The following is a 12,673-nucleotide window of genomic DNA, read 5'->3' on the forward strand; positions in this document are numbered from 1 at the left end:
TGACAAATGTTGCTCTGTTGATTATTTTTAAAATATTTTAAAACTGCTGTTGTTCATTGACTTCATCCTTTAGGGACTGTCAACAAGTACCGAAGGGGGGGGGGGGGGGGTCAAAGGGCGTTGCAATTAGAAAAGTGGAGACCCAGCCCTTCCTTCTAGCTCAAAACACCCACCCCTGGTCGAGGGTTGGAAATTACATGATCCACCCCTTTCTACAAAAAATAGTTAATAAGGAAAAAGCCTTTTTGATTGTCCGTAATGGATTAGAGGTTTCTGAAGTGATGTCAGCTTTTAAAGTACGATCCTAATCATACACCACCATAATAATTGTCCCTAATGAACACTGTAATTCATCGGCTATCCAAACACCAAGAAGAGAGTTGAAAATACAATGCGCAGCGGAGTATTTTTGACGAAATTTGAGGTGTTTGGATAGCCAATGAAACACTGTCTCTAGTGCTTGATATATCTTTTCAATCGAAACAAAAACCAAGGAGTAAACGGAGAAATAAAATTGTAAAAATCTGCTAATTAAGATCGGGTATCCAAACCACTGTCACGGTTATGATTTTCATTGTGTTAGCCTTATGAATTATTAATGAGTTTGAGAAATGTAGTTTCTTACACATCTTCTTTCGCTTCTTAACACACCAAAGCAGGATGAATTTCTCGATCACTTCGTATAATAGATTTGTGTTTTTCATATATTTCTGTGTAAAGTCCGTGGGAAAACTAAGGGCGCGTTCGTTTGGGATCAATCCAGACTAAGAATAATTGGAATAATGCGACTTAGGGTTTGTTTGGCTGCTTCCGGAATACATTCTTATTCCGGAATATTCTCAAATGAATGCGCCCTTAGACATAAACATCTGCAAAAACTGAAACAATAAGTAACAGAAATTTATAAATAATTACTGCAGAAATCCTATTTGACCGGAATTGACAACAGAAACTAAGACCACCGTATATCGTATCATTCATGTTTGCAATCTGTTTCAGAAATGAGTTAACTGGTAAGCAATCTACGCAGGCTAGAGAGAGACGAGCAAAAATAATGTTATGATCACAATCCATCTAGGGGGGTGTGGGGACAAGCTCCCCCAGAAAATTTTGAAATTTTGTAGGCTCGGAAATGGTATTTTCAGCATTCTCCACCATATATTTCGTCGAAAAATAGATCTCATCAAGTGTTAAATGATGACAGGTACATGTATTTATAGGACCTTTCCTTCTGCATGAATTTTTTTCTTTGCCTTCCCCTTTGCACAATTTCTTTTTCTTGCCATTTTGGCTTGCATGAATTTTTGTTGTTTTTTTCCCCCACCCCCCCCCCTCCCCCCGTCACTTTTCTAATGGTCTGTCCCTAAGAGCCACTAGAGGTGTAGGGGATAAATGGCCGCTTAAAGAAGCTTGCCCTGCTAACAATAACCGGACAGACGTGGATGACGACAAAACTAGCACTGAAATATGGTACTGTAATTACTTTAAAATCATTCTAACGAATGGCGATGTGCAGATGATTGATAAACACAAGATACAGAGGTTGTTAATAAGATTTTCTTTTGGGTGTCTGCTTACGGGAGCTTAAAAACAAAGAAAAAATCTAAGACGTAATCTCTGAAAGTGTCCGCGGCCGCTTACGGGAATGTCCGCTTAAGAGAATGTAAAAATACAGAGTTTGTATGGGAGTTAAAACGGGATTTCAAACAAGGCGGCCGTAAGTAGAGCTGTCCACTTACGAGAGTGTCCGTTAAGAGAGCTTCGACTGTATAAAGAATTTTGTGACATGTCTGGCTACATCGCAGGCTACCAAATAAATTATTTACTCATGGCTCAGAGATAGTCAGCTGACAAATCGAAAAAATTCCACTGATAACTGACATTTCAGAAACCCTATCAGATCCCTTTACACTCCTACACACAACTTCCCAAAGGACCCCCCCCCCCCCAACGCACCCTATCCCCTACCCCCTTAGTAAACAGACAACAATAATGGCGGCGTCGAGAGAACTTCTCAAACATATCAAAGAATGCTTAGTTACCCTGGAAAACACTCAACAAGGGAAAGAAATCGCGATTAACACTGTTAGCTCCCTAAATAAAGTAAATTTAAATCTAAATTTTTCTTTATAAAAGTTTACCTGCGCGTCTCCGAGCTGCCAAAACGTCAACACTTCTTGCACGCGGACAGTGCAACTCAACTCTGAGCCCTCCAGCTGTTGGTGAAATAACAGCGAATATAGAAACATGATACAAAATGATAAATAAAGGATGACAACAGGAATAAGAAACCACGCTAAATTCCTAACCTTAAAATAGAGTGAGAGGGTTTATACTGCAAGCGGTTCCAATATGGCGGCGAAACTGTCCTTGCAAAGAGTGCTGGGAGCTTTCACGAAGCTCGCGCGCGACACACGCGAGTTCGTGACCCGTAAGGCCCCTTTTGGCCGTCTCATGACACAGTATACTGACGAGTAAAATTGGGGAAAGCGAACAGCCGTTTACAGCCGATTTCGGTGCAGTGTGTGGACCCGTTTTTTGTTTTGTTTTTTGTTTTTTTTGTTTTTCCAAAACATTATTAGCCTGTGTACAGCCGTCCCGCTCCCCTCAATTTTTTTGAGGGGAGCGGGACGGCTGTACACAGGCTAAAACATTATTCGCTCAAGGCGATCACGAGAGTGGCGATAAATAAATTTTATACTTGCATAAATTTTCTCAATTTTCTTGACCAAAATTGTCAAATATTTCTCCTACTTGTCTTGACTGACTGCTCTGAGGTTGAAACATGGCAACCACTTTGGATATCTGCCAGACAGCAAAGGACAATATGCCTGTCACCTCTCATATCCTACTTAAGGTGGCTTAATACGGTTTTGAGGGGGTAAGTGAGCCCAACTTTTAAATGTCTTTAAAAATATTTAGGAACCTTCTTTCTTTCTCTTATTTCTGTTTTTTAAAGCATATAGCCATCATATGCGACATTTGACCATTAAAAATGATAATAAACAATCAATAAAGAGCCAAAATGAATGGCCGAGTGTTTAGGAGGGGACTGGGCACTAGTTGTTTTAACAGCGTTTTTCTCAAAATCTACCCGTATGACCCCACCTCAAAATTTCAGAAATTGCAAATTGGCTTTGATTCAACACTCATGTAGGATAAAATAAAAACCTGTAAGACAGATTTTTCGCAAAATAGGAAAATGTGATATTTTGCTCCTTTAAAAAATAGCTCAAATTCTGTCTTACAGATTTTTATTTTATTTTGCATGAATGTTTAATCAAAGCCAATTTGTAATTTCTGAAATTTTGAGGTGGGGTCATACGGGTAGATTTTGAGAAAAACGCCATTAAAACAACTAGTCCCAGTCCCCTGCAAAGCGCTCGGCCATTTATTTTGGGAGGAGTTATTCGTAGTGCAGTTGACACCCTCTAGGGTTTCTGTATGGGTCATGTGACCAAACAGCCATGTGAGCGTCATTCAGCAATGACGGACGAAACGTCTCCGTAAACGCGCCAGACAATTGCACAGATGTTTTGATCTGGAGTGGTTGAAAAATTGTTTCTAATTTATATTTAAAAGAGGACTATGAAAACTACAATTGCACATGAGTTCAAGTGGCCAAATTTCAATCAAAACTTGTGACATTGTGACAGGCCTGTGAGAAACTGAAATTAGAAAATAATATGCTTCCCTTTAGTAGGATAGTCTTTTAGTGAAGCAGTGTTCGTCGGTTTGTCTTTAGATTGACTTTACTGAAAATCCTCTCTTGACTGAAGAAAAACGATGAGGAAGGTGAACGTCATCCAATTTTTAGATTGACACCTAATTGCAATAACCTTGTCATAGAAAAGGAAAAAAGGTAAACAGGAATTAATTAGCGTAGTTTCATAACTGGTAGCATTTACAGAAACCTCGCGAGTTGTTTTTATTGTTGTGCTGTAAAAAGATAAATTGAATAATTCAGTCGTTTTTTGAGGCATTTTAAGGCCGTTTGTACGAATAAATTTCATGCATGCGCTTAATTAATTCCTATTTGACTTTTGACTTTTTTCTATGACAACCTTGTTGCCATTAGGCGTATCTCGGGATAATAACAAATCATCTTTTTGCCTTTTGTGAATTATGTTTGTCACGGAAAGTACACGAAAAATACCTTTTAATAACGCTGTAAATAATTAAAATATTGGTTAAATAATCGTGATGACTAATTTCTTTCTATGCTTGAGCACAGACGCTGGCACAGGATAAGTGAGAAATGAATATTTCTTGCCTCGTCAGAATAGCACACTCAATAACTGTGGTGTTGTCAAACTCGGAATGCTTATAAAACCTGTTTACAAAGCAGTTACTAAAAAATACTCTATTTCACAGCATAGATAAATTCGGTAAAACATTTGGATGAGATCGATGTAGTTTTGAGATCAAACTTTAAGATAGTCTTTAACCCGTCCCAAATAGGATACGAACTGCCTTTACTACGAACATTCAAATTCAGTACACTACTCAAATACAACATGTACTAATGTTATCATCAAGAAGATTTTTTCCAGTAAATCTAATTCAAACAAACGGACTAGTTTAACTTCAATTTCATTCTCTTCTTATTCTGACAGAAGTGCTTGACATGGACAACATAGATGAAATTATACAAACCATCTCTATCGGCCTCATTGTTGCTCATTTTCTTCTCAACACCGGTCGAGTTCTAAAAGCCATCGAGTTATGCAAAGAATGTTTGTTCATCCTCGACAACACACCACTAATAAGAGAAGAGAAGAAATCTTATTTCCTTTACAAGATGATATATTGGACAGTGTTACTGGCATTCCTGCGTATCGATGATTACACAAATGTAATAAAATACGCTACAAAAATTCTTTTCATTGCCCGCGAATGCGGTGACAGGTTCGAAGAATGTAGGGTATACCAATTACTAGCGTCATTGTATCTTCGTCAGAGTAAGTACGTAGAAGCAAAAGAGCACAGCGAGAAAGCACTACTAATCAGTACAGAAATTGGCGACAAAGATGGAGAAGCTTCCTGTTACGGAAATCTTGGAGAGGTATATAGGTCAGTTGGAAAATATGAGAAGGCTAAAGAATATCACATGAAAGCACTTGCCATCAGAAAAGAAATTGGTGACAGAAATGGTGAAGCCTCCTGTTACGGAAACCTTGGAACGGTGTTTCATTCTGTTGGCGAATATGACAAAGCAAAAGAATATCACGAGAGAGCACTTAAGATGAAAAAAGAAATTGGTAACAGAGATGGTGAAGCTACTGCATACGGAAACCTTGGAACTGTGTTTGAATGTGTTGGAAAATATCAGAATGCGAAAGAATATTACGAGAAAGCACTTGTGATTAAAAAAGAAATAGGGGACAGAAACGGAGAAGCCTGTTGTTATGGAAGCCTTGGAACCGTACTAACATCACTTGGAGAATATGAAAAGGCGAAAGGGTATCTTGAGGAAGCACTTGCGATCAAAAAAGAAATCGGCGACAGAGAAGGAGAAGCCTCCTCTTACTTAAACCTTGGACATGTGTTTAAATCTGTTGGTGAGTATGTTAACGCCAAATACTATTACCAGAAAGCAGTTGTGATCACAAGAGAAATTGGCGACCGAAAAGTAGAAGGAAGTGTTTGCGAAAGCCTGGGTACTGTGTTCCTATCTCTCGGTAAATATGCGAAGGCTAACGAATATCTTCAGAAAGCACTTGCTCTCAGTAAAGAAATTGGTGACAAAAATGGAGAAGCCAATGTTTACGTAAACCTTGGGGTTGTGTTTAAATCTATTGGAGACTACGAGAAAGCTAGAGAATATCCACAGAAGGCACTGGCGATCAGTAAAGAAATTGGCGACAGGGAAGGAGAAGCCTCAAGTTACGCAAATCTTGGAAATGTTTTTGAATTGCATGGTGAATATGTCGAGGCGGAAGAATATTATAAAAGGGCGCTTGCAATAAGCGAAGAGATTGGAGACGTTAAGAGACAATCTGCATGCCTTTTCAAACTTGGATGGATTATGCTAATAGCAGGAAAGAGTCAGAAAGCTTTGTGGTATCTTCTTCCAAGTATTCAGAAACACGAGGACTTGCGAGGTTTTTTACGACAAAACGATCAATTTAAGATATCTTTTTCTCACGAATACGGCAATCCCTACCGGGTACTCACTGCATTCTTCTGTGCCGATGGAAATCATAATGAAGCTTTGTACGTTTCAGAGCTTCTTCGGGCCAGAGCTCTAGCAGATTTAATGTCAGCTCAGTACTCCGTGGAGAATCAAATCTCAGCTAATCCTCAATCATGGGTTGGCATTGAAAGTGTCATGGACAAAGAACTTAGTTGTACTTGCCTTTACTTCTCTTATATTGATAACGACATATTTGTGTGGGTTCCTAAAGCAAGAAGGGTCGTGCATTTCAGAAAGGTGGATGGAAAAGAAACGATTGTTCGGGAGGAATTGATCGAAAATTTGGACGAATTTTTTACTAACGAACGCTTCAGAAGTTTCGGCATTCTATCAGACGAACAATGCGAAGATCGATCTTTGAAAGATATTCAACGGAAACCTTATGAGGAAGACATCCGTGAACCGTCGCGAATTGGAAATGACGGTAAAGATAACCAAGATACCCTCAAACGGAATCTTTCTATTTGTCACAAATTGATCATCGCTCCTGTGGTGGACTTTATAGAGGGTCCTGAAATCATCATTGTTCCTGAACGGTCAATATACAACATTCCATTTGCCGCGTTACCTGATGAATGTGGAAAATACTTATCAGAGACGTTCAGGATCCGCGTCGTTCCTTCATTGACGACTCTCAAACTCATTCAGGACAGCCCAGCGGACTATCACAGTCAGACTGGTGCACTGATAGTGGGAAATCCTGATGTTGGTAAGGTGCGCTACAAGGGACGTCTTAAATTCATTTCACCACTGCCTTGTGCAGAAAACGAAGCAAACATGATAGGGGAAAAGCTGGGTGTTAAGCCGTTCCTGGGACAAGAAGCAACTAAGCAAGCAGTACTTCAAGTGATAACTTCAGTGAGTCTGGTACATTTTGCTGCACACGGTGATGCAGAAAGAGGAGAAATTGCCCTTGCCCCTCTTCGTACTCCTAACAGGATCCCACGAGAAGAAGACTACTTATTGACAATGTCTGATATTTCAAAAGTTCAACTGCGAGCTAAGCTAGTAGTACTAAGCTGTTGTCACAGTGGGCGTGGACAGATTAGAACCGAGGGAGTTGTTGGAATTGCTCGAGCATTTTTAGGATCTGGTGCACGCTCAGTGTTAGTGGCACTGTGGGCCCTAGAAGACAGTGCAACAGAGCAGTTCATGAGTCGTTTCTATGTGCACCTTGTTGGTGGGGATAGCGCCAGTGAATCTCTTCACGAGGCCATGAAGTGGATGAGATGTAACGGCTATTCTGAAGTGAGACAGTGGGCACCTTTTATGCTGATTGGTGATAACGTGACATTTGATTTTGGAAAATCGAAGTACGTTTCTAAAAGAAAAAAAATATAACATTTAAAAGAAAAAGATTCTGTCAGAGACTCCACTTACTGAGGTGTAGCCTTCTACATTAGATTATATTGTATAACAATAATAATTCAGGCTTTATTTTTGGTAGCCATTGATGTATTTCATATGAGTTTTTCATTTAGAACTATTTAAATACTATCTGTGCTGTGTAAGCAACGGAAGTATAAATGTAAAAAGTTTAGGGAAGTCCCCATTGTAATTTTTCATTAGGCATATTGCAAGTCCTTTTAAATCCTTGTTTTGGTCCCGCCTTAAAAGATAACTCAGTGGTTAAGATACAGTACAACCCTGATTACTGGGACCTCCTAGAGAAAAGAAAATTTGTGCGAAAAATCGGGGGGAGGGGGTGAGGTGGAATTGCATTCTTCAACTAAAGAAGGGAACCGACTTTTGATTCGAGAAATCGAAAGTTTAAACAAATGCGGGATTCTACTGTACCAGAAATGTTTGTTTATGACAATTTATTCGATCTCAGGTAATATTTTGGAGTTTAGCTTTGATGTAACGTTAGTAACATTGCCGTTGCGACCGGACGTTTTCATTAAGGCCATTGGTTTTTATCTCAAACTGACTTTGGTATAGCTAACTAAGAGATTATATGTAGCATTATTTAATGGAAGAACAAATTAATGGTATGCTGATTTTTTCTTAATGGTGTTGTCTTTTAGGTGACTTGATCAGTGCTCCATCAAGTGGGAACTAAATCACAAAACTGATTTGACCCAGCTGAGAGACTACTCGCTAGTATTGAGTTGTAAACACTATAATTGTAACTTGACGATCGCCTTTTGCTCAGTTTTCCTCGCTTTTTTTCCAGTAAACGCCTCGAGGCAGAAACGATATCAAGATAAATCTTGCATGGATCTTTTTTATTTTGTTTTATAAACTCGACCCTCTTTGTTCGACCACCTCCCGTAGGCGACAACTTTTCCAAAATAATAAAATTTTTCTTCCCAAACATCTTTATAGTGGGAACCTCGCGAAGGCGGCCGTCCGCGACCGCTGAGCAACTGTAGCAATGTAAGCACTTCCTTAGAAAATAACTGTAATGAGTACTTATGAAATAATAAAGAATTATTTTGAACAAATTTGTGGTCTGCATTTACATTTTTTGGGGGAATGAGTACAGCTGAATACACCTATTAGTGAATACACCTGACATGGTTTGAAAATGAAGTCAAAAACAAAAGGAAAATGGCGGCTTATGTCTCATCTCAGTGTTATTATAACACCATGTATTTAGGCTCCGGTAGCGAGACAGACGACAATAATAACAAAGTCGCTCTAAAACAAGCTGTGAACAAGCTCATTATCGGCTCCTCCCCAAAGTTGAGACTAACAGTGCCAAGAGTCAGTCACGTGGTCATTAAAGCACACCCTGAAGGAGAACATTGCATCATCTTTTGTCGTTGCCCCACCCCCAAGGTCAAAATTGCGACACACTGGCCTTAATGTAGACTGAATAAAATAAAGTCGAGCTATGGTTGACATTCACGTAATTTTTCTATTTTTTCTTTAGTATAACAACCTGGTGGAGATTGCTAGAAATTACATTTCCTAGCCTCTTGATATCACAATATATAGGGGAAGAGAGTCAAGGAGATATGAAAGGCATGTCCCCAGATATTTAAACGCAAGAACCCTCCCCATCCTTCTCAAGGACCTTTCAAACGGAAACTTCATAACACAAATCATGATGTGTCTTCTCCGTTCGGGTCGTATACGACCCGATCCGGAGCCCAAGTTTTAAACTCCTTATGGTATTGGCTTTCAAAAATTATACAGGGTTGACTAGGTTAGACTTCAATGAAGATAAAAAAGTCATGACACTCTGAGGTAGCAAAATACATAGGGATTTTCAGAAAATAATTCAGGTCTCTAAGGGATCATTAACTGATAAATATTGATAAAATATTGTCATAAACAAGATTTTGTGTCGTGACTTGAATTAATGCGAAGAAAACTGAAACACAGGGAAAAGTGAGATATGCATATGTGAGACTAAGTGTAGCAATGACAGATAATATAATATGCAAAAATAGCACTACGTCAAACTGCTCAAACTCGTCTGAATGACACAAACTGAGTGACGAGATTAAGATATGGAATCGAGAAAATTGCCGTAAGTGCATGTGTTGTCACTGTGCTGAAGATTTCAAAAAGCCTATCTTATACTTTTATTGTCACAGTGTAAAAAGACTACAGTCGAAATTGAAAGGTGATGTCATGGTTGGAAAATTTAATAATCACTTGCATCATTGTTAGTTTTGAAGGGAGTTCACATTTTTAATTTAAAATTAAAGACGCAGGCTAATGTGGATTTTATCATTTCGATTTAGACTTATCATAGAGCGGTGCGTGCAGAGAGTTTAACCCAAGTTTTGATCTAAAGTAATTGGCGATGCTAATTTCCGTTATCAGAAGACCGGCACCGATTTAGCGTTTGTAACTATTAGAAATACGTATCTCGCAGAACCTCGCAAAGGTAGGTGTTTTATTATGTTTAACTGAGTGTCTGTCGTAATTTTCGCTCAGTATTGATAATTCGTATAATCGTTCCTGTTCAGTTTCTGTATCCATTCTGTCTACTGAAGCACACAAGAGTGACGCTCGCCATATATCATATGGTTTGGTATAATTTTGACCCTACCGAGACTAAGTTTAATAGGCAATAGTGCTACAATATTTGTAAAGGAGTTCTCTAAATTGGAAATCACCAACCTCAGTGGATTAATTATGAAGCATTCTCGTTGCCTGTCTGATCTCATAAAGTATAAACGAGGAATTTAGACTTCTCGTTTCAGTAAAATTGGTTTAAACGTGGCTAAAAAACGCCATAAATAAACCGGTGAGATTTTTTTCTTATCTTGCAGACAAAGTTCCTGTTGTTAACTGCCGCTGTTACTTTTGTATTCTTTCCACACGGCACAAGGGAAGTGGTGAGTACAAACTTAATTTGATTTGCATCTAGGCAAGCGTGCATACTACTCTTGAAAAAATCTAAAGCGTTTTTAGTTTAATATGTAATTATTTACTTTTTTAAAAAAATAGGAGTAAGAAATCTAATCGGTAATCAAAAACGATGTTAGACTGCGAATAATTTCACAATAAAATGACATTTTGCTTTGTAAAAACTTCAGTTTCTGAATGTAAGAAATCGCATACTACTCTTGAATAAATCTGAAACATCTTACAGTTGAGTATGTTATGATTTACTTTTTTCAAACCGTAGGATAAAAATTCTAATCTGTAATCAATAACGATGTTAGACTACGAAAAATTTTACCATAAAATGACATTTCACGGCGTTGCAAAAATTTCACTTTCTGGAGGTAAGAAATCGGATGATCGTGTTGTATCAACAATATGATATATGCGCATGCAAGCGTGTCATTTTACAAAGGAAGCACAAGACTGCTTTTCTTTTGACCTCGTGAATTGAGCCAAATATGTTCTAAAACTCTGACGAATAACAAAGACTCAGAAACGCTGAGATTTCGTTTCTCGTCTCATCTTTTAAATAAATACTGTTGTGTTTAAGGAAGATTACAGTCGAAATTGAAAGTTAGTCTAATGACGTGAAGAGTCCAAATCATGCGCCTTCGTGGTTTTTAAAGAATTTTTGAAGATAACTGTTTAGCAAACCCATAATTTGCTGTCAGTTGTAGTTTTTCACACGGGCAAACATTTCACTGTAAATAAAGGTACCAATTGCAGTTTATTTGGTTACATCGCAAATAAAGTCTATAAAGGACTCATGCAAGACTGAAAAGGTAGCAACATTGAACATGAACACTGTACCGGGTCTGAATAAAGAATTTTTTATTTGACTAAACCCGGCCTGAGGGAACGTCAATTTTTTTTGTTCTTTTATTTGATTGGTTGCTGTTGAACGAGATAATTTTACTTAAATAATAAGACAATATAAATGGTACTCCTTGCGCATGACGGAATGTGAACAATTATCGAGGCTGAGAACGTGACAGTCCTGATTTCACTTTCTGGCGATTTTATTTTTTGAAAGTAGAAGAATCGAAGAAGAACAAGTTAACGTGCGTTTTACCATGAAATTCCAGAGTCCTCAAAATGAAATGATAATGTTGTATGATTTAAACTTAATACTTCTCTGAGAGGATATGTTGGCTCAGTGATCTTACTTCCCTACATCAACAACACAAGACGGAAGAAAGGTTCGAAAGTTGATAACAAACTGAGTCATAGTTATATAATTAAGAAGACAACGGCAGACAGTACCAAATTGTGTGTCGTGACTTAAATTACCAATAAGTAAAACTGACCGCGACGTACAAAGTAAGACGAAAATTCCTGTTTTGGTGACGGAGATTTATTTGAATTTCATTAACGATTTTGTCTTTTTATAAAGCGGAAAGTACAGTAAGTTTTATAACACGTGTTTTTAAAAGGGGTCGTTAGAAAAATGTGTTACTAATTTATAGCACTATCTTAAAATAGGATTTTTTGACGTATATGAAAACATACTTGCACAAGAGTACAACTGGCCAGATTTCATTCATCGTTTGAGCGGCCACAAAGCTTGGTGTAAATTAAACAAAAACGATATCATTGCCTTTAGTTCGAAAGTCTTCATTGGTGTTCGTGTTCAACTGTTTGTCTTTAGTTCGACTTTCTGAAAATCCTCTCATGACTGACCTTGATTGAAGAAAAACAGTTTTCAAAATCATTAAAAGTTAATCAAGTTAAAACAAAGAAAATCAGAACCGTGACTGTGTTTTCGTTTTTTTCCTCCGTAGATTTTTAGTTTCGAGTTTGTAGAAATATCAAACACTCGAGAGAGTGTTTCATCACATTTTCAAACACCTCGAAGTTCGTCAAATTATAAAAAAAATCCGCTGCGTGTCGTATATTCAACTCTATTCTCGGTGTTTGGAACTGTGATGAAACACTCTCTCCCGTGCTTGTTATTTTAGATTTATCTCTCGTATAATAACAAATCGTACTTTCTCGATTAAACGCCGGGCCCCGAATAAATGCCGGGTCTCCAAGTTGTATTTGGAAATAAACCTCTTAAACAATTATTAAAGGTTCAATATGCTTTAAAAATAATGTCTAATTATATAGCTGTCAAAAATAATGAAT

The 12,673-nt window shown here is 37.9% G+C and overlaps 2 protein-coding genes and 1 long non-coding RNA gene across 7 annotated transcripts in view; 2 read left to right on the top strand and 1 right to left on the bottom strand.

Annotated features, from left to right (window-relative positions):
* Nucleotides 1–2,330, bottom strand: part of LOC144638894 (uncharacterized) — a 57,482-nt gene extending 55,152 nt beyond the window's left edge. The window contains exon 1 of the long non-coding RNA XR_013568037.1: nt 2,142–2,330. This is a non-coding gene — a long non-coding RNA (uncharacterized LOC144638894). The remainder of the gene's footprint in view (nt 1–2,141) is intronic.
* Nucleotides 1–12,673, top strand: part of LOC144638809 (uncharacterized) — an 83,764-nt gene that overhangs the window by 48,186 nt on the left and 22,905 nt on the right. Inside the window, exons 2-3 of one of the 4 annotated variants that reach the window (XM_078498072.1) lie at nt 9,996–10,040; nt 10,429–10,494. The exons of the other annotated variants lie outside the window; for them this stretch is intronic. The gene's annotated coding sequence lies outside the window, so the exon portion shown is untranslated. The remainder of the gene's footprint in view (nt 1–9,995; nt 10,041–10,428; nt 10,495–12,673) is intronic. 4 annotated transcript variants of the gene reach the window in all.
* LOC144638821 (tetratricopeptide repeat protein 28-like) overlaps nt 1–12,673 on the top strand; it is a 52,043-nt gene that overhangs the window by 34,117 nt on the left and 5,253 nt on the right. Inside the window, exon 2 of one of the 2 annotated variants that reach the window (XM_078498102.1) lies at nt 8,224–8,602. The exons of the other annotated variant lie outside the window; for it this stretch is intronic. Within the exon in view, the coding sequence (XP_078354228.1) occupies nt 8,224–8,227 (4 nt within the window). The 3' untranslated portion in view covers nt 8,228–8,602. Of the gene's footprint in view, nt 1–8,223; nt 8,603–12,673 lie in introns of those variants that run through there. 2 annotated transcript variants of the gene reach the window in all.

The sequence above is a fragment of the Oculina patagonica genome, chromosome 14 (assembly GCF_052425735.1).
Source record: "Oculina patagonica isolate OP01 chromosome 14, crgOcupat, whole genome shotgun sequence".
NCBI lineage: Eukaryota > Metazoa > Cnidaria > Anthozoa > Scleractinia > Oculinidae > Oculina > Oculina patagonica.